Raw genomic sequence first — 25,028 nt, 5'->3', positions numbered from 1 at the left:
CCAGACTTGAACCGGATTAGAACAGGATTGAAATCACTTTCCTCCTCCTAAGACTGGGGATTCGAACCTGGTCTCAAACCAGATTGGAACCGGATTCGAATCAGCGTCCTCCTCCTAAGACTGGGGATTTGAACCCGGATTCGAAGCAGTTCCCTCCTCCTAGGACCAGGGATTTGAACCCGGAACCATAGACTTGAACCAGATTCAAACCGGATTCGAACCACTTTCCTCCTCCTAAGACTGGGGATTCGAACCCGGAACCAAAGACTTGAACTGGATTAGAACAGGATTGAAATCAGTTGCCTCCTCCTAAAACTGGGGATTCGAACCTGGTCTCAAACCAGATTGGAACCGGATTCGAATCAGCGTCCTCCTCCTAAGACTGGGGATTTGAACCCGGATTCGAAGCAGTTCCCTCCTCCTAGGACCAGGGACTTGAACCAGATTCAAACCGGATTTGAACCAGTTTCCTCCTCCTCTGGGGATTCGAACCCGGAACCAAAGACTTGAACCGGATTCAAACCGGATTCGAACCAGTTTCCTCCTCCTAGGACCGGGGATTTGAACCCGGAACCATAGACTTGAACCAGATTCAAACCGGATTCGAACCAGTTTCCTCCTCCTAAGACTGGGGATTCGAACCTGGTCTCAAACCAGATTGGAACCGGATTCGAATCAGCGTCCTCCTCCTAAGACTGGGGATTTGAACCCGGATTCGCAGCAGTTCCCTCCTCCTAGTACCAGGGATTTGAACCCGGAACCATAGACTTGAACCAGATTCAAACCGGATTCGAACCAGTTTCCTCCTCCTAAGACTGGGGATTCGAACCCGGAACCAAAGACTTGAACTGGATTAGAACAGGATTGAAATCAGTTGCCTCCTCCTAAAACTGGGGATTCGAGATTCGAACCTGGTCTCAAACCAGATTGGAACCGGATTTGAATCAGCGTCCTCCTCCTAAGACTGGGGATTTGAACCCGGATTCGAAGCAGTTCCCTCCTCCTAGGACCAGGGACTTGAACCAGATTCACACCGGATTCGAACCAGTTTCCTCCTCCTAAGACTGGGGATTCGAACCCGGAACCAAAGACTTGAACCAGATTTGAACCCGGAACCCCAGACTTGAACCGGATTAGAACAGGATTGAAATCAGTTTCCTCCTCCTAAGACTGGGGATTCAAACCTGGTCTCAAACCAGATTGGAACCGGATTCGAATCAGTGTCCTCCTCCTAAGACTGGGGATTTGAACCCGGATTCAAAGCAGTTCCCTCCTAGGACCAGGGACTTGAACCAGATTCAAACCGGATTCGAACCAGTTTCCTCCTCCTAAGACTGGGGATTCGAACCCGGAACCAAAGACTTGAACCAGATTCAAACCGGATTCGAACCGGTTTCCTCCTCCTAAGATTGGGGATTTGAACCCGGAACCAAAGACTTGAACCAGATTCAAACCGGATTCGAACCGGTTTCCTCCTCCTAAGACTGGGGATTCGAACCCGGAACCAAAGACTTGAACTGGATTCAAACCGGATTCGAACCAGTTTCCTCCTCCTAAGACTGGGGATTCGAACCCGGAACCAAAGACTTGAACCGGATTCAAACCGGATTTGAACCAGTTTCCTCCTCCTAAGACTGGGGATTCGAACCCGGAACCAAAGACTTGAACCGGATTCAAACCGGATTCGAACCAGCTTCCTCCTCCTAAGACTGGGGATTTGAACCCGGAACCAAAGACTTGAACCGGATTTGAAGCCGGTACCCCAGACCTGAACCGGATTCAAACCAGATTCGAATCAGAAACCAGACCCCCAACTAAAGGGTCCAGACCCCTAACCAAGAGTCCCTGACCCCCAACAAAAGTGGCCCCTGACCCCCAACAAAAGTGGCCCCTGACCCCCAACTAAAGTATCCCGACCCCAAACCCAAAGGGTCCCTCGTGCGACCCCTAACCAAGAGTCCCTGACCCCCAACAAAAGTGACCCATGACCCCCAACTAAAGGATCCCCTGACCCCCAACTAAAGGGTCCAGACCCCAAACCCAAAGGGTCCCATGCGACCCCTAACCAAAAGGACCCCTGACCCCCAACAAGTGGCCCCTGACCCCCAACTAAAGGGTCCAGACCCCAAACCCAAAGGGTCCCTCGTGTGACCCCTAACCAAGAGTCCCTGACCCCCAACAAAAGTGGCCCCTGACCCCCAACTAAAGGGTCCAGACCCCAAACCCAAAGGGTCCCTCGTGCGACCCCTAACCAAGAGTCCCTGACCCCCAACAAGTGGCCCCTGACCCCTAACCAAAAGGACCCCTGTCCCCTAACCAAGAGTCCCTGACCCCCAACAAAAGTGGCCCCTGACCCCCATCTAAAGGTTCCCCTGACCCCCAACTAAAGGGTCCCTCGTGCGACCCCTAACCAAAAGGACCCCTGACCCCTAACCAAGAGTCCCTGACCCCCAACCAAAGTGGCCCCTGACCCCCAACTAAAGGGTCCCGACCCCAAACCCAAAGGGTCCCTTCTGCGACCCCTAACCAAAAGGACCCCTGACCCCTAACCAAGAGTCCCTGACCCCCAACAAAAGTGGCCCCTGACCCCCAACTAAAGGGTCCAGACCCCAAACCCAAAGGGTCCCTCGTGCGACCCCTAACCAAAAGGACCCCTGACCCCTAACCAAGAGTCCCTGACCCCCAACAAAAGTGGCCCCTGACCCCCAACTAAAGGGTCCAGACCCCAAACCCAAAGGGTCCCTCGTGCGACCCCTAACCAAGAGTCCCTGACCCCTAACCAAGAGTCCCTGACCCCCAACAAAAGTGGCCCCTGACCCCCAACTAAAGGATCCCCTGACCCCCACCTAAAGGGTCCAGACCCCAAACCCAAAGGCTCCCTCGTGTGACCCCTAACCAAGAGTTCCTGACACCCAACAAAAGTGGCCCCTGACCCCCAACTAAAGGGTCCAGACCCCAAACCCAAAGGGTCCCTTCTGCGACCCCTAACCAAAAGGACCCCTGACCCCTAACCAAGAGTCCCTGACCCCCAACAAAAGTGGCCCCTGACCCCCAACTAAAGGGTCCAGACCCCAAACCCAAAGGGTCCCTCGTGCGACCCCTAACCAAAAGGACCCCTGACCCCTAACCAAGAGTCCCTGACCCCCAACAAAAGTGGCCCCTGACCCCCAACTAAAGGGTCCAGACCCCAAACCCAAAGGGTCCCTCGTGCGACCCCTAACCAAGAGTCCCTGACCCCTAACCAAGAGTCCCTGACCCCCAACAAAAGTGGCCCCTGACCCCCAACTAAAGGATCCCCTGACCCCCACCTAAAGGGTCCAGACCCCAAACCCAAAGGCTCCCTCGTGTGACCCCTAACCAAGAGTCCCTGACACCCAACAAAAGTGGCCCCTGACCCCCAACTAAAGGGTCCAGACCCCAAACCCAAAGGGTCCCTCGTGCGACCCCTAACCAAAAGGACCCCTGACCCCTAACCAAGAGTCCCTGACCCCCAACAAAAGTGGCCCCTGACCCCCAACTAAAGGATCCCCTGACCCCCAACTAAAGGGTCCAGACCCCAAACCCAAAGGGTCCCTCATGCGACCCCTAACCAAGAGTCCCTGATCCCCAAAAAAGTGGCCCCTGACCCCCAACTAAAGGATCCCCTGACCCCCAACTAAAGGGTCCAGACCACTAACCAAAAGGACCCCTGACCCCTAACCAAGAGTCCCTGACCCCCAACAAAAGGGCCCCCTGACCCCAAACTGAAAGGGTCCCTTGTGAGACCCCTAACCAAAAGGGCCCCTGACCCCCAACCAGAATGTCCCCTGACCCCCAACCAAAATGTCCCCTGACCCCAACAAAAAAGGCTCCTGACCCCCAACCAAAATGTCCCCTGACCCCAAACCTTAAGGGCCCCTGACCCCCAACAAAAAAGGCCCCCCTGACCCCTAACCAAACCTTTCTCTGACCCCCAACCGCCTCCAGCCCCACAGAAAATAGGGGTCGCACCACCCACCCAGTTTCCCCCTGACCCCCAACCCAAAGGGCCCCCGACCCCTAACCAAAAGTTCCCCGACCCTCAACAAAAGGGGCACCTGACCCCTAACCCAAAAGGCCCCTGACCCCCAACAAAAGGGTTCCCTGACCCCTAACCAAAATGTCCCCTGACCCCCAACAAAAAAGGCCCCTGACCCCCAACAAAAAAGGCCCCTGACCCCCAACCAAAATGTCCCCTGACCCCAAACCTTAAGGGCCCCCGACCCCCAACAAAAGGCCCCCCTGACCCCTAACCAAACCTTTCTCTGACCCCCAACCGCCTCCAGCCCCACAGAAAATAGGGGTCGCGCCACCCACCCAGTTTCCCCCTGACCCCCAACCCAAAGGGCCCCTGACCCCTAACCAAGTTTCCCCGACCCCCAACCGCCTCCAGCCCCACAGAAAATAGGGGTCGCGCCACCCACCCAGTTTCCCCCTGACCCCCAACCCAAAGGGCCCCCGACCCCTAACCAAAAGTTCCCCGACCCTCAACAAAAGGGGCACCTGACCCCTAACCCAAAAAGCCCCTGACCCCCAACAAAAGGGTCCCCTGACCCCCAACCAAAATGTCCCCTGACCCCAAACCTTAAGGGCCCCCGACCCCCAACAAAAGGCCCCCCTGACCCCTAACCAAACCTTTCTCTGACCCCAACCGCCTCCAGCCCCACAGAAAATGGGGGTCGCGCCACCCACCCACCAAAAGGCTCCCCTTACCCCAAACCCAAAGGGACACCCTGACCCCCAACAAAAGGACCCCCTGACCCCAAACTGAAAGGGTCCCTTGTGAGACCCCTAACCAAAAGGGCCCCTGACCCCCAACCAAAATGTCCCCTGACCCCCAACAAAAAAGGCCCCTGACCCCCAACCAAAATGTCCCTGACCCCAAACCTTAAGGGCCCCTGACCCCCAACAAAAGGGTCCCCTGTGTGTCCCCTGACCCCAAACCCAAAGGGCCCCTGACCCCTAACCAAGTTTCCCCGACCCCCAACCGCCTCCAGCCCCACAGAAAATAGGGGTCGCGCCACCCACCCAGTTTCCCCCTGACCCCCAACCAAAGGGCCCCCGACCCCTAACCAAAAGTTCCCCGACCCCCAACAAAAGGGGCACCTGACCCCTAACCCAAAAAGCCCCTGACCCCCAACAAAAGGGTCCCCTGACCCCCAACAAAAAAGGCCCCTGACCCCCAACCAAAATGTCCCCTGACCCCCAACAAAAAAGGCCCCTAACCCCCAACCAAAATGTCCCCTGACCCCAAACCTTAAGGGCCCCCGACCCCCAACAAAAAGCCCCCCTGACCCCTAACCAAACCTTTCTCTGACCCCCAACCGCCTCCAGCCCCACAGAAAATAGGGGTCGCGCCACCCACCTATCTTACCAGTTTCCCCCTGACCCCCAACCCAAAAGGCCCCTGACCCCTAACCCAAAAGGCCCCTGACCCCCAACAAAAGGGGCACCTGACCCCTAACCCAAAAGGCCCCTGACCCCCAACAAAAGGGTCCCCTGACCCCTAACCAAAAGGGCCCCCGACCCCCAACAAAAGGGCCCCTGACCCCCAACAAAAGGGTCCCCCCCGTTTCCCCGACCCCCAACAAAAGGGTCCCCTATGCGTCCCCTGACCCCCAACCCAAAGGGCCCCTGACCCCTAACCCAGTTTCCCCGACCCCCAACCGCCTCCAGCCCCACAGAAAATAGGGGTCGCGCCACCCACCCAGTTTCCCCCTGACCCCCAACCCAAAGGGCCCCTGACCCCTAACCAAGTTTCCCCGACCCCCAACTGCCTCCAGCCCCACAGAAAATAGGGGTCGCGCCACCCACCCAGTCTCCCCCTGACCCCCAACCCAAAGGGCCCCTGACCCCTAACCAAGTTTTCCCGACCCCCAACCGCCTCCAGCCCCACAGAAAATAGGGGTCACGCCACCCACCCAGTTTCCCCCTGACCCCCAACCCAAAGGGCCCCCGACCCCTAACCAAGTTTCCCTGACCCCCAACCGCCTCCAGCCCCACAGAAAATAGGGGTCGCGCCACCCACCCAGTTTCCCCCTGACCCCCAACCCAAAGGGCCCCCGACCCCTAACCCAGTTTCCCCGACCCCCAACCGCCTCCAGCTCCACAGAAAATAGGGGTCGCACCACCCACCCAGTTTCCCCGACCCCCAACCCAAAGGGCCCCTGACCCCTAACCAAGTTCCCCCGCCCCCCAACCGCCTCCAGCCCCACAGAAAATAGGGGTCGCGCCACCCACCCAGTTTCCCCCTGACCCCCAACCCAAAGGGCCCCTGACCCCTAACCAAGTTTCCCCGACCCCCAACCGCCTCCAGCCCCACAGAAAATAGGGGTCGCGCCACCCACCCAGTTTCCCCCTGACCCCCAACCCAAAGGGCCCCCGACCCCTAACCAAAAAGGTCCCCTGACCCCAAACCCAAAGGGCCCCCGACCCCTAACCCAGTTTCCCCGCCCCCCAACCGCCTCCGCCCCACAGAAAATAGGGGTCGCACCTAGCTTACCCAGGGTCTGCTGGCTGCGGACCCCGCCCAGGACGACGCAGATCTCGGCTGGGGCTGCCCCACGGCCCCCTTTGCGGGGCTCCGTGGGGCCGCCGTGGGGCCAGGCGAAGTCGTCGGGGGTCTCGGTCTTGACGGTCACTTGGGGGGCAGCCGGGGGCGGGGCCTCCTCGCTGGGCGGGGCCGAGTCGGAGGCCGGCGAATCGGAGCCCGGCATGGCGGCGGCCGAGGGGGGCGGGTCTCTGTGGGGCAGAGAAAGGGGTCAGGAAAAGGGGGCCGACTGGGAATGGGGGGCTGGGAGACTGGGAATGGGGGGCTGGGAGTGTGGGGCTGGGGGACTGGGAGTGTGGTGCTGGGAGACTGGGAATGTGGGGCTGGGAATGTGGGGCTAGGACTGGGAATGGGGGGCTGGGAGACTGGGAATGTGGGGCTAGGACTGGGAATGGGGGTCTTTAATGGGAGACTGGGAAAGAGGGGCAGACCAGACTGGGAATGGGGGGCTGGGAGTGTGGGGCTGGGGGACTGGGAATGTGGGGCCAGGACTGGGACTGGGGGACTGGGAATGTGGGGCCAGGACTGGGACTGGGGGACTGGGAATGTGGGGCCAGGACTGGGAATGGGGGACTGGGAATGTGGGGCTAGGACTGGGAATGGGGGACTGGGAATGTGGGGCTGGGACTGGGAGACAGAATGGGGGTCTTTAATGGGAGATTGGGACTGGGAGACTGGGAATGGGGGACTGGGAATGTGGGGCTAGGACTGGGAATGGGGAACTGGGAGTGTGGGGCTAGGACTGGGAATGAGGAACTGGGAGTGTGGGGCTAGGACTGGGAATGGGGTTCTTTAATGGGAGACTGGGAGTGTGGGGCTGGGAATTGGGGTCTTTTAATGGGGGACTGGGAATGGGGGGCTGGGAGTGTGGGGCAGACCAGACTGGGAATGGGGGGCCAGGACTGGGAATGGGGGACTGGGAATGGGAGACTGGGAATGGGGGTCTTTAATGGGAGACTGGGAGTGGGGAACTGGGAATGGGGGACTGGGAGTGTGGGGCTGGGAGTGTGGGGCTAGGACTGGGAATGGGGGACTGGGAATGTGGGGCTAAGACTGGGACTGGGGAACTGGGAATGTGGGGCCAGGACTGGGAATGGGGGACTGGGAATGTGGGGCTAGGACTGGGACTGGGGAACTGGGAATGTGGGGCTAGGACTGGGAATGGGGGACTGGGAATGTGGGGCTAGGACTGGGAATGGGGGACTGGGAATGTGGGGCTAGGACTGAGAATGGGGGACTGGGAATGTGGGGCTAGGACTGGGAATGGGGGACTGGGAGACTGGGAATGGGGAGCAGGGAAACTGGGAATGTGGGGCTAGGACTGGGAATGGGGAACTGGGAATGTGGGGCCAGGACTGGGAATGGGGGACTGGGAATGTGGGGCTAGGACTGGGACTGGGGAACTGGGAATGTGGGGCTAGGACTGGGAATGGGAGACTGGGAATGTGGGGCCAGGACTGAGAATGGGGGACTGGGAATGTGGGGCTAGGACTGGGACTGGGGGACTGGGAATGTGGGGCTAGGACTGGGAATGGGGGACTGGGAATGTGGGGCTAGGACTGGGAATGGGGGACTGGGAATGTGGGGCTAGGACTGCGAATCGGAGCCCGGCATGGCGGCGGCCGAGGGGGGCGGGTCTCTGTGGGGCAGAGAAAGGGGTCAGAAAAAGGGGGCTGACTGGGAATGGGGGTCTTTAATGGGAGACTGGGAGTGGGGGCTGGGAGTGTGGGGCTGGGGGACTGGGAGTGTGGGGCAGACCAGACTGGGAATGTGGGGCTGGGACTGGGAGTGTGGGGCTGGGACTGGGAGACAGAATGGGGGTCTTTAATGGGAGACTGGGACTGGGAGACTGGGAATGGGGGGCTGGGGGTGTGGGGCTGGGGGACTGGGAGTGTGGGGCAGACCAGACTGGTAATGGGGGCCTAGGAATGTGGGGCTGGGAGACTGGGAGTGTGGGGCTGGGAGACTGGGAATGGGGGGCTGGGAGACTGGGAATGGGGGGCAGGACTGGGAATGTGGGGCCAGGACTGGGAATGTGGGGCCAGGACTGGGAATGGGGGACTGGGAATGTGGGGCCAGGACTGGGAATGTGGGGCTAGGACTGGGAATGTGAGGCCAGGACTGGGAATGTGGGGCCAGGACTGGGAATGGGGGTCTTTAATGGTAGACTGGGAGTGGGGAACTGGGAGTGTGGGACTGGGAGTGTGGGGCTAGGACTGGGACTGGGAGACTGGGACTGGGAATGGGGGTCTTTAATGGGAGACTGGGAATGGGGGGCTGGGAGACTGGGATTGGGGGTCTTTACTGGGAGACTTGGACTGGAAAACGCGGTTTTTTAATGGGAGACTGGGAATTGGGGACAGGGAGACTGGGAGTGTGGGGCTGGGAGACTGGGAATGGGGTTTTTTTAATGGGAGACTGGGAATGGGGGACTGGGACTGGGAGTCTCTTAATGGGAGACTGGGACTGGGAGACTGGGACTGGGAGTCTCTTAATGGGAGACTGGGACTGGGAGACTGGGACTGGGAGTCTCTTAATGGGAGACTGGGAATGGGGGACTGGGACTGGGAGTCTCTTAATGGGAGACTGGGACTGGGAGACTGGGACTGGGAGTCTCTTAATGGGAGACTGGGACTGGGAGTCTCTTAATGGGGGACTGGGACTGGGAGTCTCTTAATGGGAGACTGGGAATGGGAGACTGGGACTGGGAGTCTCTTAATGGGAGACTGGGAATGGGAGACTGGGACTGGGAGTCTCTTAATGGGAGACTGGGAATGGGAGTCTCTTAATGGGAGACTGGGAATGGGGGACTGGGACTGGGAGTCTTTTAATGGGAGACTGGGACTGGGAGACTGGGACTGGGAGTCTCTTAATGGGAGACTGGGACTGGGAGACTGGGACTGGGAGTCTCTTAATGGGAGACTGGGAATGGGAGTCTCTTAATGGGAGACTGGGACTGGGAGTCTCTTAATGGGAGACTGGGACTGGGAGACTGGGACTGGGAGTCTCTTAATGGGAGACTGGGACTGGGAGACTGGGACTGGGAGTCTCTTAATGGGAGACTGGGACTGGGAGTCTCTTAATGGGAGACTGGGACTGGGAGACTGGGACTGGGAGTCTCTTAATGGGAGACTGGGACTGGGAGTCTCTTAATGGGAGACTGGGACTGGGAGTCTCTTAATGGGAGACTGGGACTGGGAGACTGGGACTGGGAGTCTCTTAATGGGAGACTGGGACTGGGAGACTGGGACTGGGAGTCTCTTAATGGGAGACTGGGACTGGGAGTCTCTTAATGGGAGACTGGGACTGGGAGACTGGGACTGGGAGTCTCTTAATGGGAGACTGGGACTGGGAGTCTCTTAATGGGAGACTGGGACTGGGAGACTGGGACTGGGAGTCTCTTAATGGGAGACTGGGAATGGGGGACTGGGACTGGGAGTCTCTTAATGGGAGACTGGGAATGGGAGACTGGGACTGGGAGTCTCTTAATGGGAGACTGGGAATGGGGGACTGGGACTGGGAGTCTCTTAATGGGAAACTGGGACTGGGAGACTGGGACTGGGGGTCTCTTAATGGGAGACTGGGACTGGCAGACTGGGACTGGGAGTCTCTTAATGGGAGACTGGGACTGGGAGACTGGGACGGAGTCTCTTAATGGGAAACTGGGACTGGGAGACTGGGACTGGGAATCTCTTAATGGGAAACTGGGACTGGGAGACTGGGACGGAGTCTCTTAATGGGAGACTGGGACTGGGAGTCTCTTAATGGGAAACTGGGAATGGGAGACTGGGAGTCTCTTAATGGGAGACTGGGAATAGGAGACTGGGACTGGGAGACTGGGACTGGGAGACAAATGGGGGTCTCTTAATGGGAGACTGGGACTGGGAGACTGGGACTGGGAGACAAATGGGGGTCTCTTAATGGGAGACTGGGAATGGGAGACTGGGACTGGGAGACAAATGGGGGTCTCTTAATGGGAGACTGGGAATGGGAGACTGGGACTGGGAGACAAATGGGGGTCTCTTAATGGGAGACTGGGAATGGGAGACTGGGACTGGGAGACTGGGACTGGGAGTCTCTTAATGGGAGACTGGGACTGGGAGACTGGGAATGGGGGACTGGGACTGGGAGTCTCTTAATGGGAGACTGGGAATGGCAGACTGGGAGACTGGGAATGGGGGACTGGGAATGGGAATCTCTTAATGGGAAACTGGGACTGGGAGACTGGGACTGGGGGTCTCTTAATGGGAGACTGGGACTGGGAGACTGGGAGTCTCTTAATGGGAGACTGGGACTAGGAGACTGGGACTGGGAGTCTCTTAATGGGAGACTGGGACTGGGAGACTGGGACTGGGGTCTCTTAATGGGAGACTGGGATTAGGAGCCTTTGAATAATAATAATAATAATAATAATAATAATAATAATAATAATAATAATAATAATATATTTGGCTGTTATAATTTTGGTTGCCATTAATATAGTTTTGGTTCTTGTTTTGTAGTCGCTGCCGTTACTATTATTATTAAGAATAATTAACAATAATGACATTATTATTACTATTATTATTATTATTATTATTAATAATAATAAATAATAATTTCATTATTATTATTATTATTATTATTATTACTCTAGGATGCCAACTTACCTGCTGGCCGAAGCTCTTTTGCCAACGCTGCTGCCGTTGCCCTCGGCCTGTGGAAAATAAATATAAAAATATAAATATAAATATAAATATAAATATAAATAATACAAATATAAATTAAATAAAAATGTAAATCAAATATAAATGTCAATTAAATATAAATGTAAATGTAAATAAAATATAAATATAAATGTAAATGAAATGTAAATGTAAATATAAACATAAATATAAATAATATAAATATAAATGTAAATGTAAATATAAATATAAATATAAATAATACAAATATAAATATAAATTAAATAAAAATGTAAATAAAATATAAATGTAAATTAAATGTAAATGTAAATAAAATATAAATATAAATGTAAATGAAATTTAAGATATATTGCAATTATTATTAATCCTAATAATATTTGAAACCATGGTTAGAAACTCATATAGACTGCCATTAATAATAATAATAATAATATTTGAAACCAAGGTTAGAAACTTAGATATATTGCCAATAATAATAATAATAATTGAAACCAGGGTTAGAAACTCAGATAGACTGCCATTAATAATAATAATAATAATATTTGAAACCAGGGTTAGAAACTTAAATATATTGCCAATAATAATAATAATAATAATTGAAACCAGGGTTAGAAACTCAGATAGACTGCCATTAATAATAATAATAATAATAATATTTGAAACCAGGGTTAGAAACTTAAATATATTGCCAATAATAATAATAATAATAATAATTGAAACCAGGGTTAGAAACTCAGATATATTGCAATTATTATTATTATTAATCCTAATAATATTTGAAACCATGGTTAGAAACTCAGATAGACTGCCATTAATAATAATAATAATAATATTTGAAACCAAGGTTAGAAACTTAGATATATTGCCAATAATAATAATAATAATTGAAACCAGGGTTAGAAACTCAGATATATTGCCATTATTATTATTAATCCTAATAATATTTGAAACCATGGTTAGAAACTCAGATAGACTGCCATTAATAATAATAATAATAATATTTGAAACCAAGGTTAGAAACTTAGATCTATTGCCAATAATAATAATAATAATTGAAACCAGGGTTAGAAACTCAGATATATTGCAATTATTATTATTATTAATCCTAATAATATTTGAAACCATGGTTAGAAACTCAGATAGACTGCCATTAATAATAATAATATTTGAAACCAAGGTTAGAAACTTAGATATATTGCCAATAATAATAATAATAATTGAAACCAGGGTTAGAAACTCAGATATATTGCCATTATTATTATTATTAATCCTAATAATATTTGAAACCATGGTTAGAAACTCAGATAGACTGCCATTAATAATAATAATATTTGAAACCAAGGTTAGAAACTTAGATATATTGCCAATAATAATAATAATAATAATTGAAACCAGGGTTAGAAACTCAGATATATTGCAAGTATTTTTATTATTAATCCTAATAATATTTGAAACCATGGTTAGAAACTCAGATAGACTGCCATTAATAATAATAATATTTGAAACCAAGGTTAGAAACTTAGATATATTGCCAATAATAATAATAATAATAATTGAAACCAGGGTTAGAAACTCAGATATATTGCCATTATTATTATTATTAATCCTAATAATATTTGAAACCATGGTTAGAAACTCAGATAGACTGCCATTAATAATAATAATAATAATAATACGGATAATATTTGAAACCAGGGTTAGAAACAGATATATTACCATTAATAATATTAATAATAATATTTAAAACCAGGGTTAGAAACTCAGATATATTGCCATTAATAATAATAATAATAATAATAATAATAGAAACCAGGGTTAGAATAATAATATTAATAATAATGCAAGGAGCTTATAGGGAGCTATGCATTCAACTAATAATAATAATAATAATAATAATAATTAATACCCTGCCCATCTGGCTAGGTTTCCGCAGCCACTCAGGAGTTAATAATAATAATAATAATAATAATAATAATAATAATAATAATATCCTGCCCATTTGGCTACGTTTCCGCAGCCACTTAGGAGTTATTAATAATAATAATAATAATAATAATAATAATAATAATAATATCCTGCCCATTTGGCTAGGTTTCCACAGCCACTCAGGGGTTAATATTATTATTATTATTATTACTATTATTAGGTGTTGTTAATAAACCACCGAAATCCATTAGGGGAAATTCAACATACAATCATTAAACTATTATTATTATTATTATTATTAGTTTCACGCGTTGTTAATAAACCGCCGAAATCAAGAACAAAAATCCAACATATAATCCTATTATTATTATTATTATTATTATTAGTTTTAAACCGCCGAAATCAGTTAGCAGAAATCCAACATACAATCCTTTAACAATTATTATTATTATTATTGTTGTTGTTGTTGTTGTCATTAATTTCATGCGTTTATTAACTAATGATAATAATAATAATAATAATAATAATAATAATAATAATAATAATCCACCGAAATCAGTTAGCAGAAATCCAACATACAATCCTTTAACAATTATTATTATTAATATTATTATTATTAGTTTCACGCATTAATAAACCGCCGAAATCCATGAGCAAAAATCCGACATTTCGCAGCAAAATTTCTAGAATATCTCTAATATTTTAAAATAGCGTCGTCGTTTGAAATTCAAACGGTTAATAATAGATAATAATAATCATCTCCGAAATAATAGCATATAATCTAATAATATCATAATTTCATAATATACAATCTCCAAAAGCGACAATCTGCCCCAAAAAAGAGAGATTTCAGAAATAATCGATATTATTAATTAGTAATAAATATATGAATAATAATAAGATATTAATAACCAATACCTAATAAATATTTAATAATCTAGACTAATAATCTAATAATCTAGGCTAATCTAGACTAATAATATAAGAATCTATGATTCCCAAAATCATCATCATCATCTAATCAATAATAACCGAAAAGTCATACGAATTGATATTAATAACTAATAATAAACATTAATAAACCTGCAATTTCCAAAATAATAATAATAATAATATATAATTTTGGAAAATCGCTTTCCTCCCCCTAAAACTAGGGGAGCTTTGGAAAGAAATATTCGATATAAAAATATATATTCAATAAAAATATTGGATATAAATATAAATATTTGCGATAAGATATTAATAACAAATACCTAATGAATATTAATAATCTAGACTAATAATATCATAATCTAGACTAATCATATAATAATCGATCATTTCCAAAATCATCATCATCATCTAATATAATAATAACCTAAAAGTCCATATCTTCCGACGAATGGATACTAATAACTAATAATAAACATTATTTGCAATTTCCAAAATAATAATAATAATAGATGATTTTGGAAAATTGCTTTCCTCCCCCTAAAAAATAGAAAGAAATATAAATATAAAATATATATTAAAGAAGAAATATAAAATATATATTCAATAAAAAGATGGGATATAAATATGAATATTTGCTATAAAAGACGATTTCCGGCCTAAAAAAAAAATCGGCAAATTTCGAATGAGCCAATTAGGGGAGAGGAAATAATTAAATGCAATTAAACAACCAGCTTTGCATTTTTCCTCCCTTTTTATTCTTGATTCTTCTTAGGAATTTTTGCATTTCCTGCTAATCCAAAAATTCACCTTATTTGGGGCTAATTTTCCCTATTTTTTGCTAATTTCCCTGATTTTTTGCAAAGCTCGTCTTGCTTTCTAAATTCGTCAGTCGGCCATCTTGGAAATCCAATTTTTTTATTTCATTTTCCCCCAAAAATAAAAATAAAAATAAAATAAAAATTCAGTATATTGCATTTTCATTGCATTTTCCCTTCTTCCTCCTTCCCCTCTAATTTCTCTTTTTTATTGCAGATTTTTACGCGAATTAAAAAATAAAGGAATGCAAAAGGGAAAAAGGAGGGGAGGAAAAAGGGAGGAGGGAAAAGGGGGGAAAAAAGGAATTTTTTTCGGATGCAAAATGGCCTGGTTTGCATTTCAATTAAAAGAGAAGGGGGGTTTTTAACGAGCTTTTATTCTGCAAAAATGGAAATAAAATAGGCTAAAATCCTATTTGCATTGAAGATGAAGGGGGATTTTTAATGAGATTTATTTTGCAAAAATAATAATAATAAAATAGAATAAAATCCCGTTTGCATTTAAGGTGAAGGGGGATTTTTAATGAGATTTATTTTGCAAAAAAAGAGAATAAAATCGAATAAAATCCCATTTGCATTTAAGATGAAGGGGGGTTTTTAATGAGATTTATTTTGCAAAAATGGAAATAAAATAAGACTAAAATCCCATTTGCATTTAAGATGAAGGGGGGTTTTTAATGAGATTTATTTTGCAAAAAAAAAAAGAATAAAATCCCGTTTGCATTGAAGAGAAAGGAGGTTTTTGCAAGGCTTGATTTTGCAGAAATAAAACAGAATAAAATAAAATAAAATCCCATTTGCATTGAAGAGAAAGGGGGATTTTTAACGAGCTTTATTTGGCAAGAAATTAAAATAAAATGGAATAAAATCCCGTTTGCACTGAAGAGAAAGGAGATTTTGCAAAGAATAAAAGAGAATAAAATGGAATAAAATCCCGTTTGCATTGAAGAGAAAGGAGATTTTGCAAAGAATAAAAGAGAATAAAAGAGAATAAAATCCCGTTTGCATTGAAGAGAAAGGAGATTTTGCATTTCAGTGAAAAGCCTGATTTTGCAAAAAATAAAAGAGAATAAAATCGGTTTTGCATGCAGGGTGCATTGGGAAGGTTTGCAATAATTGCAATGAAAAATTAGAAAGAATTGCAATGGAAAAATAGGAATTAAAGGAAGGTTTTCCTGTGCATTTGGAAGGATTGCAAGGGAAGAATCGAAATTAAAAAATAGGAATAATTGCAATTAAAAATAGGAATTAAAGGAAGGTTTTCCTGTGCATTTGGAAGGATTGCAAGGGAAGAATCGCCATGAAAAAATAGAAATAATTGCAATTAAAAGTAGGATTTCAGGGGGAAAAAGGAAGGCCGATTTGAGGCTAGTAAGGGAGTAAAAATAATCGAAAATCGTGGAAAATAAAGGAAATAATGGGAAATAAAGAGAGAGAAGCAAAGGCCTGGATGCAATTTGGCATTTAATTCCTGCACAAAATAAATCTGCATTTTTTTAAATTTTGATTGCAAAAAGCCTCTTGCAAGTGGGATTTTTAATTTTATTTTGATTGCAAAAAGCCTCCCTCTTGCAAACTGCATTTATATTTTATTTTTTTTGCAGAAAGCCTCCCTCTTAAAAATGGGATTTTTAATTTTATTTTTGATTGCAAAAAGCCTCCCTCTTAAAAATGGGATTTTTAATTTTATTTTGATTGCAAAAAGCCTCCCTCTTGCAAATTGCATTTATATTTTATTTTTTTTGCAGAAAGCCTCCCTCTGAAAAATGGGATTTTTAATTTTATTTTGATTGCAAAAAGCCTCCCTCCTGCAAATAAATTGGATTTCTTTTTGGCCCAAGATTGGTGCAAAAGGCCCTCAATTTGCCCTAAAAAACGAGATATATTTCTTTGCTTTAATTGGGATTTCTGCAACAAGAAAAGCAACCAAACCCCCTCGAATTCCTGCCAAAAATAATAAGAATATCAGGTTCTTCCTACTGCAAAAAAAGGCCATTTCTGCAGAAAAAAGCTGTTTATTTCTGCAAAAAAAACCACAAACCTCTTTCGGCAAAAAAACATGTAATTTCTGCAAAAAACCTTTCTTGCAATGTTTATTTCTGCAAAAAAACCTCTTTCTTGCAATGTTTATTTCTGCAAAAAAAACCTCATTCTGGCAATTTTAATTCTGCAAAAAAACCTCTTTCTTGCAATGTTAATTTCTGCAAAAAACCTCTTTATTGCAATGTTTATATCTGCAAAATATTCTCTTTTTTGCAATGTTTATATCTGCAAAAAACTCTCTTTTTTGCAATGTTTATATCTGCAAAAAATCTCTTTCTTGCAATGTTTATATCTGCAAAAAACCTCTTTATTGCAATTTTAATTCTGCAAAAAACCTCTTTCTTGCAATTTTAATTCTGCAAAAAACCCTCTTTCTTGCAATGTTTATATCTGCCAAAAACTCTCTTTTTTGCAATGTTGATATCTGCAAAAAACTCCCTTTTTTGCAATGTTTACGTCTGCCAAAAAACCTCCTTTTAACAGTTAATTTCTGCAAAAAAAACTCTTTTGCAATGTTAATTTCTGCAAAAAAAAAAACACCAAACCAAAGGCCATTTCTGCAAAAAAAACCCCCCAAAATCCTGTTTATTTCTGCCAAAAATAACCTTCTTGCAATGCTAATTTCTGCCCAAAAAATATATCCATTTCTTGCAATGTTAAAAAACTCCTGCACATTCTGCAAAAAACCCCCAAAATCCTGTTTATTTCTGCAAAAAAAAAACACCCCACTTTATTTGCAAAGTCATTTTCTGCAAAAACCTCCAATGTTAATTTCAATGCTAATTTCTGCAAAAAAAATAAATCTCTTTCATTGCAATCTGACTTTCTGCAAAAAACCTCTATTTTCCAATCTTATTTTCTGCAAAAAGAAACTGCAAAGGCCATTTTTTCCAAAAAAAAACCCCAAAATCCTGTTTATTCCTGCAAAAAAACCCCACCTTCTTGCCATCTTAATTTCTGCAAAAAAAATTCAATTTCTTTCCATCGTAATTTCTGCAAAAACCTGCCTTGCAATGTGAATTTCTGCAAAAAAAAATCCATTTCTTGCCATGTTCATTCCTGCCAAAACCTCTTTTTTGCAAGGTTAATTTCTGCAAAAAAAACCCTATTTTGCAATATTAATTTCTACAAAACCCCCCAAACAATGTTAATTTCTGCAAAAAATACCTATTTCTTGCAATGTTAATTTCTGCAATCAAACTCTCTCTAGCAATGTATTTTTCTGCCAAAAAACCCTCCTTTTTTGCAAGGTTAATTACTGCAAAAAAATGAAATAAATCCATTTCTTGCAATGCTAATTTCTGCCAAAAAAACCACTGTAATCTGATTTAATTTTCTGCAAAAACCTCTTTTTTGCAATGCTAATTTCTGCCAAAAAAAGAGCAAACACCTCCTTTTTAAATGTGAATTTCTGCCCAAAAAATCCATGTTAATTTTCTGCAAAAACTTAATATATTGTTAACCCCTTGCTAGCAATCTGAATTTCTGCAAAAAATTAAAAATCCATTTCTTGCCATGTTCATTTTCTGCAAAAACTTCATATCTTATTAACCCCTTGCTAGCAATCTTAATTTCTGCAAAAAAAGAAAAATCCATTTCTTGCCATTTTCATTCCTGCAAAAACCTCTTTTTTGCAATGCTAATTTCTGCAAAAAAAAAACACCTTCTTGTAATGCGATTTAATTTTCTGCAAAAACCTCTTTTTTGCAATGCTAATTTCTGCCAAAAAAAAAGCAAACACCTCCTTTTTAAATGTGAATTTCTGCCCAAAAAAGTCCATGTTAATTTTCTGCAAAAACTTAATATATTGTTAACCCCTTGCTAGCAATCTGAATTTCTGCAAAAAAAGAAAAATCCATTTCTTGCCATTTTCATTCCTGCAAAAACCTCTTTTTTTGCAATGCTCATTTCTGCAAAAAAAAACAACCACCTTCTTTAATGCAATTTCATTTTCTGCAAAAACCTCTTTTTGGCAATGCTAATTTCTGCAAAAAAACCCTCCTTCTTGCAATTTCCATTTCTCTCCCCAAAACCCCAAACCTCCCATTTTTTGCAATGAAATATGGTTTTTCCCTCCCATTTTTTGCAATGAAAATGAAAATTAAAACAGCAAACTGGTTTTTTTCCCCCCCGAAATTGCGGCAGAAAATTAACCGTTCGTTGGCGGTTCGTCTTCCTCCATCTGCGATTTTTTCTCCCTTTCCGGAAGCGAAAAAATGGCTTTTTTTCCCCATCCGGAGTTGGGGAAAAAATGGCAGTTTGCAAAAATGGAGTGTTTTTTTGCAGAAATAAATTGATTAAAAATCATAGGAAACGGGGGAAAAAGCGGGGGGGAAATTGGAGAGGAAAGGGAAAATATTAATAAATATTCCCTTTATTTTTCTATCCCTTTTTCCACGTTTTAATTCCTTTTTTTGGGCTGGAAAAGCCAGAAAAGGGAATAAAAATGAGAATATTCGCCGCTAGAGGGCGCCAAATACAATGCAATCCAATGGCAATGAGAATTTCAATGCAGTGAAAAAAGGAAATTAAAATGCAAAGAAAGGAAATTAAAATGCAAATCAATATGCAATTAAAATTAAATTAAAATTCAAATTAAATTAAAGGAGCAAAGGGGGGAATTGGGGGGAGGACAAGGAGGGAACCCCCATTTTTGGGGGGGTGTTGCCTAGACAGAAAATGTGGGGCGCCCCATAGCGAGCCGTGGGGCGCCCCATAGAAAAAGAGGGGCAGACAGGGGAGACTTGGGGGGTGCCCTATAGCGGGGGGCTTTTAAAAGAAGAGGGGGACCCCTTGATAAGATAGGGGACCCCAAAAATGGCTGTGGGTCGCGGAGTTAGGGGTCACATGGGGAAAATTGGGGTCCTATGGGGAGAGTTAGGGGTCGCAAAGGGGAAGTTGGGGTTCTATAGGGTGAGTTAGGGGTCGCAGAGGGTGCCATACGGAGAGTTAGGGGTCGCCTAGGGAGAGTTAGGGGTCGCCTAGGGAAAGTTGGGGGGCAGTAGGGAGAGTTAGGGGTCGCCTAGGGAAAATGTGGGTCCTATGGGGAGAGTTAGGGGTCGCAAAGGGAAAGTTGGGGTTCCATAGGGTGAGTGAGGGGTCGCAGAGGGAGGTGTGGGGTGCCATAGGGAGAGTTAGGGGTCGCCTAGGGAGAGTTAGGGGTCGCCTAGGGAAAGTTGGGGGGCAGTAGGGAGAGTTAGGGGTCGCCTAGGGAAAATTGGGGTCCTATGGGGAGAGTTAGGGGTCGCAAAGGGGAAGTTGGGGTTCCATAGGGTGAGTTGGGGGTCGCAGAGGGAGGTGTGGGGTGCCGTACGGAGAGTTAGGGGTCGCGTAGGGAGAGTTAGGGGTCGCCTAGGGAAAGTTGGGGGGCAGTAGGGAGAGTTAGGGGTCGCCTAGGGAAAATGTGGGTCCTGAGTTAGGGGTCGCCTAGGGAGATGTGGGGTGCCATAGGGAGATTGGGGGTCACATGCGGAGAGTTAGGGGTCGCCTAGGGAGATCTGGGGTGCCCTAGGGAGAGTTAGGGGTCGCATAGGGTGAGTTGGGGGTCGCATGGGGAGATTTGGGGGGTCAAAAGTGGGGCAGAACCAGAAGGGAGAGGGGAGAGAAAGACTCCCCTAAAAATAACAGGGAGCCCCATAGCGGGAGATAGGGGGCACCCCACAAAATGGCTGGCGGCCCCATAGGGAGAGTTAGGGGTCGCAGAGGGAAATATGGGGTCCCATAGGGAAATATGGGGTTCTATGGGGAGATTTTAGGGTGCTAGAGGGAAAGTTAGGGGTCGCATAGGGAGATTTGAGGTGCTATGGGGAGATGTGGGGTGCTACAGGGAGCTATGGGGTGCTATAGGGAAAATTGGGGGTCGCATAGGGAGATTTGAGGTGCTATGGGGAGCTATGGGGTGCTATAGGGAGATTTGAGGTGCTATGGGGAGCTATGGGGTGCTATAGGGAGATTTGAGGTGCTATGGGGAGATGTGGGGTGCTATAGGGAGCTATGGGGTGCTATGGGGAGATGTGGGGTGCTACAGGGAGCTATGGGGTGCTATAGGGAAAATTGGGGGTCGCATAGGGAAATATGGGGTGCTATAGGGAAAATTGGGGGTCGCATAGGGAGATCTGGGGTGCTATAGGGAGCTATGGGGTGCTATAGGGAGATTTGAGGTGCTATGGGGAGATGTGGGGTGCTACAGGGAGCTATGGGGTGCTATAGGGAAAATTGGGGTTCTATAGGGAAATATGGGGTTCTATGGGGAGATTTGGGGTCGCATAGGGAGATCTGGGGTGCTATGGGGAGATGTGGGGTGCTATAGGGAGATCTGGGGTGCTATAGGGAGAGTTAGGGGTCGCATAGGGAGATCTGGGGTGCTATAGGGAAAACTGGGGGTCACATAGGGAGATTTGAGGTGCTATAGGGAGAGTTAGGGGTCGCATAGGGAGATCTAGGGTGCTATAGGGAAAATTGGGGGTCGCATAGGGAGATCTGGGGTGCTATAGGGAGATTTGAGGTGCTATGGGGAGATTTGAGGTGCTATGGGGAGATGTGGGGTGCTACAGGGAGCTATGGGGTGCTATAGGGAGAGTTAGGGGTCGCATAGGGAGATATGGGGTGCTATAGGGAATGTTGGGGTTCTATAGGGAAATATGGGGTTCTATGGGGAGATTTGGGGTCGCATAGGGAGATATGGGGTGCTATAGGGAACATTGGGGTCCCATAGGGAGATTTGAGGTGCTATGGGGAAAGTTAGGGGTCGCATAGAGAGATTTGAGGTGCTATAGGGAGCTATGGGGTGCTATAGGGAGATGTGAGGTGCTATGGGGAGATGTGGGGTGCTATAGGGAGCTATGGGGTGCTATAGGGAAAATTGGGGGTCCCATAGGGAGATTTGAGGTGCTATAGGGAGAGTTAGGGGTCGCATAGGGAGATTTGAGGTGCTATAGGGAGAGTTAGGGGTCGCATAGGGAGATTTGAGGTGCTATAGGGAGCTATGGGGTCCCATAGGGAGATTTGAGGTGCTATGGGGAAAGTTAGGGGTCGCATAGAGAGATTTGAGGTGCTATAGGGAGAGTTAGGGGTCGCATAGAGAGATTTGAGGTGATATAGGGAAAGATGGGGTGCTATAGGGAGATATGGGGTGCTATAGGGAATGTTGGGGTTCTATAGGGAAATATGAGGTTCTATGGGGAGATGTGGGGTGCTATAGGGAGATTTGAGGTGCTATAGGGAGCTATGGGGTGCTATAGGGAGATTTGAGGTGCTATGGGGAGATGTGGGGTGCTATAGGGAGCTATGGGGTGCTATAGGGAGATTTGAGGTGCTATAGGGAGCTATGGGGTGCTATAGGGAGCTATGTGGTGCTATAGGGAAAATTGGGGGTCGCATAGGGAGCTGGGGTGCTATAGGGAGAGTTAGGGGTCGCATAGGGAGATTTGAGGTGCTATGGGGAGATTTGGGGTCGCATAGGGAGATCTGGGGTGCTATAGGGAAAGTTAGGGGTCGCATAGAGAGATTTGAGGTGATATAGGGAAAGATGGGGTGCTATAGGGAGATATGGGGTGCTATAGGGAATGTTGGGGTTCTATAGGGAAATATGAGGTTCTATGGGGAGATGTGGGGTGCTATAGGGAGATTTGAGGTGCTATAGGGAGCTATGGGGTGCTATAGGGAGATTTGAGGTGCTATGGGGAGATGTGGGGTGCTATAGGGAGCTATGGGGTGCTATAGGGAGATTTGAGGTGCTATAGGGAGATATGGGGTGCTATAGGGAGCTATGTGGTGCTATAGGGAAAATTGGGGGTCGCATAGGGAGCTGGGGTGCTATAGGGAGAGTTAGGGGTCGCATAGGGAGATTTGAGGTGCTATAGGGAGCTATGGGGTGCTATAGGGAGATTTGAGGTGCTATGGGGAGATGTGGGGTGCTATAGGGAGCTATGGGGTGCTATAGGGAGATTTGGGGTCGCATAGGGAGATATGGGGTGCTATAGGGAGAGTTAGGGGTCGCATAGAGAGATTTGAGGTGCTATAGGGAAAATTGGGGGTCCCATAGGGAGATTTGAGGTGCTATAGGGAGAGTTAGGGGTCGCATAGGGAGATTTGAGGTGCTATAGGGAGAGTTAGGGGTCGCATAGGGAGATTTGAGGTGCTATAGGGAGCTATGGGGTCCCATAGGGAGATTTGAGGTGCTATGGGGAAAGTTAGGGGTCGCATAGAGAGATTTGAGGTGCTATAGGGAGAGTTAGGGGTCGCATAGAGAGATTTGAGGTGATATAGGGAAAGATGGGGTGCTATAGGGAGATATGGGGTGCTATAGGGAATGTTGGGGTTCTATAGGGAAATATAAGGTTCTATGGGGAGATGTGGGGTGCTATAGGGAGATTTGAGGTGCTATAGGGAGCTATGGGGTGCTATAGGGAGATTTGAGGTGCTATGGGGAGATGTGGGGTGCTATAGGGAGCTATGGGGTGCTATAGGGAGATTTGAGGTGCTATAGGGAGATATGGGGTGCTATAGGGAGCTATGTGGTGCTATAGGGAAAATTGGGGGTCGCATAGGGAGCTGGGGTGCTATAGGGAGAGTTAGGGGTCGCATAGGGAGATTTGAGGTGCTATGGGGAGATTTGGGGTCGCATAGGGAGATCTGGGGTGCTATAGGGAAAGTTAGGGGTCACATAGGGAGATTTGAGGTGCTATAGGGAGCTATGGGGTGCTATAGGGAGATTTGAGGTGCTATGGGGAGATGTGGGGTGCTATAGGGAGCTATGGGGTGCTATAGGGAGATTTGGGGTCGCATAGGGAGATATGGGGTGCTATAGGGAGAGTTAGGGGTCGCATAGAGAGATTTGAGGTGCTATAGGGAAAGATGGGGTGCTATAGGGAGATATGGGGTGCTCTAGGGAGTTAGGGGTCGCATAGGGGGACTTGGGGGTCTCAAAAGAGGGGCAGCCCCCCCAAAAGGGGGTGAGGGACTGGGGGAGGCTGCTATGGGGAGAAGTGGGGCGCCCCCTTTTTCAAGGGGAAGGAGGGATTTGGGGGGCTGCCCCATAGAAAGCAGCTCTGGGGAGAATCTATGGGGTGCTGCTTCAAGGGAGGGGGAGGAACTTGGGGGTCGCTGGCATGAATCAGTGGGTCCCCCAAAAAGAGTTAGGGGTCTGAGAGGGGGGTGATAGAAAGAGGGGGGCCAGGAAGGGGAACCCCCCAATTCTGCCCCATAGAAAGCATTTATGGGGTGCTGCTTGGAGGGAGGGGCAGGGAGACACTTGGGGGTCGCTGGAATCAATGGGGCGTCCCCCCAAAAAGAGGGCAGAGTCTGCAAAGGGGGCAGCAAGCCCGGTCCCCCAAAACCAGCCTCTCCCCCCCAAATCTGCCCCATAGAAAGCATCTAGGGGCAGAATCGGGGCGCTGCTTTGGATGTGGGGCAGTGAGGCACTTGGGGGTCGCCAGAATCAATGGGGAGGACCCCCAGAAAGAGGGCGGAGTCTGGAAAGGGGGGTGACAGAAAGAGGGGGGCCAGGAAGCCGAGCGCCCCCAAACCTGCCCCATAGAAAGCATCTAGGGGCAGAATCGGGGTGCCGCTTCAGGTGTGGGGCAGGGAGGCACTTGGGGGTCGCCGGAATGACCCCCAAAAAAGAGGGCGGAGTCTGCAAAAGGGGGGCAGCAAGCCCGGCCCCCCAAAACCATCCCTTGCAAGCCTCTCTGCCCCATAGAAGGCATCTAGGGGGCAGAACCGGGGTCCTACTTAGGGGGAGGGACTTGGGGGTCGCCGGCACGACTTGGGGGTCCCCCGAAAAGAGGGCGGAGTCTGCAAAAGGGGGGCAGGAAGCCCGGCCCCCCAAAACCATCCCTCGCAAGCCTCTCTGCCCCATAGAAAGCATCTAGGGGGCAGAACCGGGGTCCTACTTAGGGGGAGGGACTTGGGGGTCGCCGGCACGACTTGGGGGTCCCCCGAAAAGAGGGCGGAGTCTGCAAAAGGGGGCAGGAAGCCCAGCCCCCCAAAACCATCCCTTGCAAGCCTCTCTGCCCCATAGAAAGCATCTAGGGGGCAGAACCGGGGTCCTACTTAGGG

General features: G+C 47.3%; 1 protein-coding gene across 1 annotated transcript in view; it reads right to left on the bottom strand.

Annotated features, from left to right (window-relative positions):
• The window catches only part of ZNF618 (zinc finger protein 618), a 61,102-nt gene extending 36,588 nt beyond the window's left edge, over positions 1 to 24,514 (bottom strand). The window contains exons 1-4 of the mRNA XM_053376460.1: positions 24,497 to 24,514; positions 19,125 to 19,190; positions 11,218 to 11,264; positions 6,512 to 6,759 (exon numbers count right to left, since the gene is read on the bottom strand). Of these exons, the coding sequence (XP_053232435.1) occupies positions 6,512 to 6,759; positions 11,218 to 11,264; positions 19,125 to 19,190; positions 24,497 to 24,514 (379 nt within the window). The remainder of the gene's footprint in view (positions 1 to 6,511; positions 6,760 to 11,217; positions 11,265 to 19,124; positions 19,191 to 24,496) is intronic.
• Positions 24,515 to 25,028: the final 514 nt, after the last annotated feature.

This window comes from Podarcis raffonei, chromosome 1, assembly GCF_027172205.1.
Source record: "Podarcis raffonei isolate rPodRaf1 chromosome 1, rPodRaf1.pri, whole genome shotgun sequence".
Taxonomy (NCBI): domain Eukaryota; kingdom Metazoa; phylum Chordata; class Lepidosauria; order Squamata; family Lacertidae; genus Podarcis; species Podarcis raffonei.
This window is presented reverse-complemented; position numbering and strand designations above follow the sequence as displayed.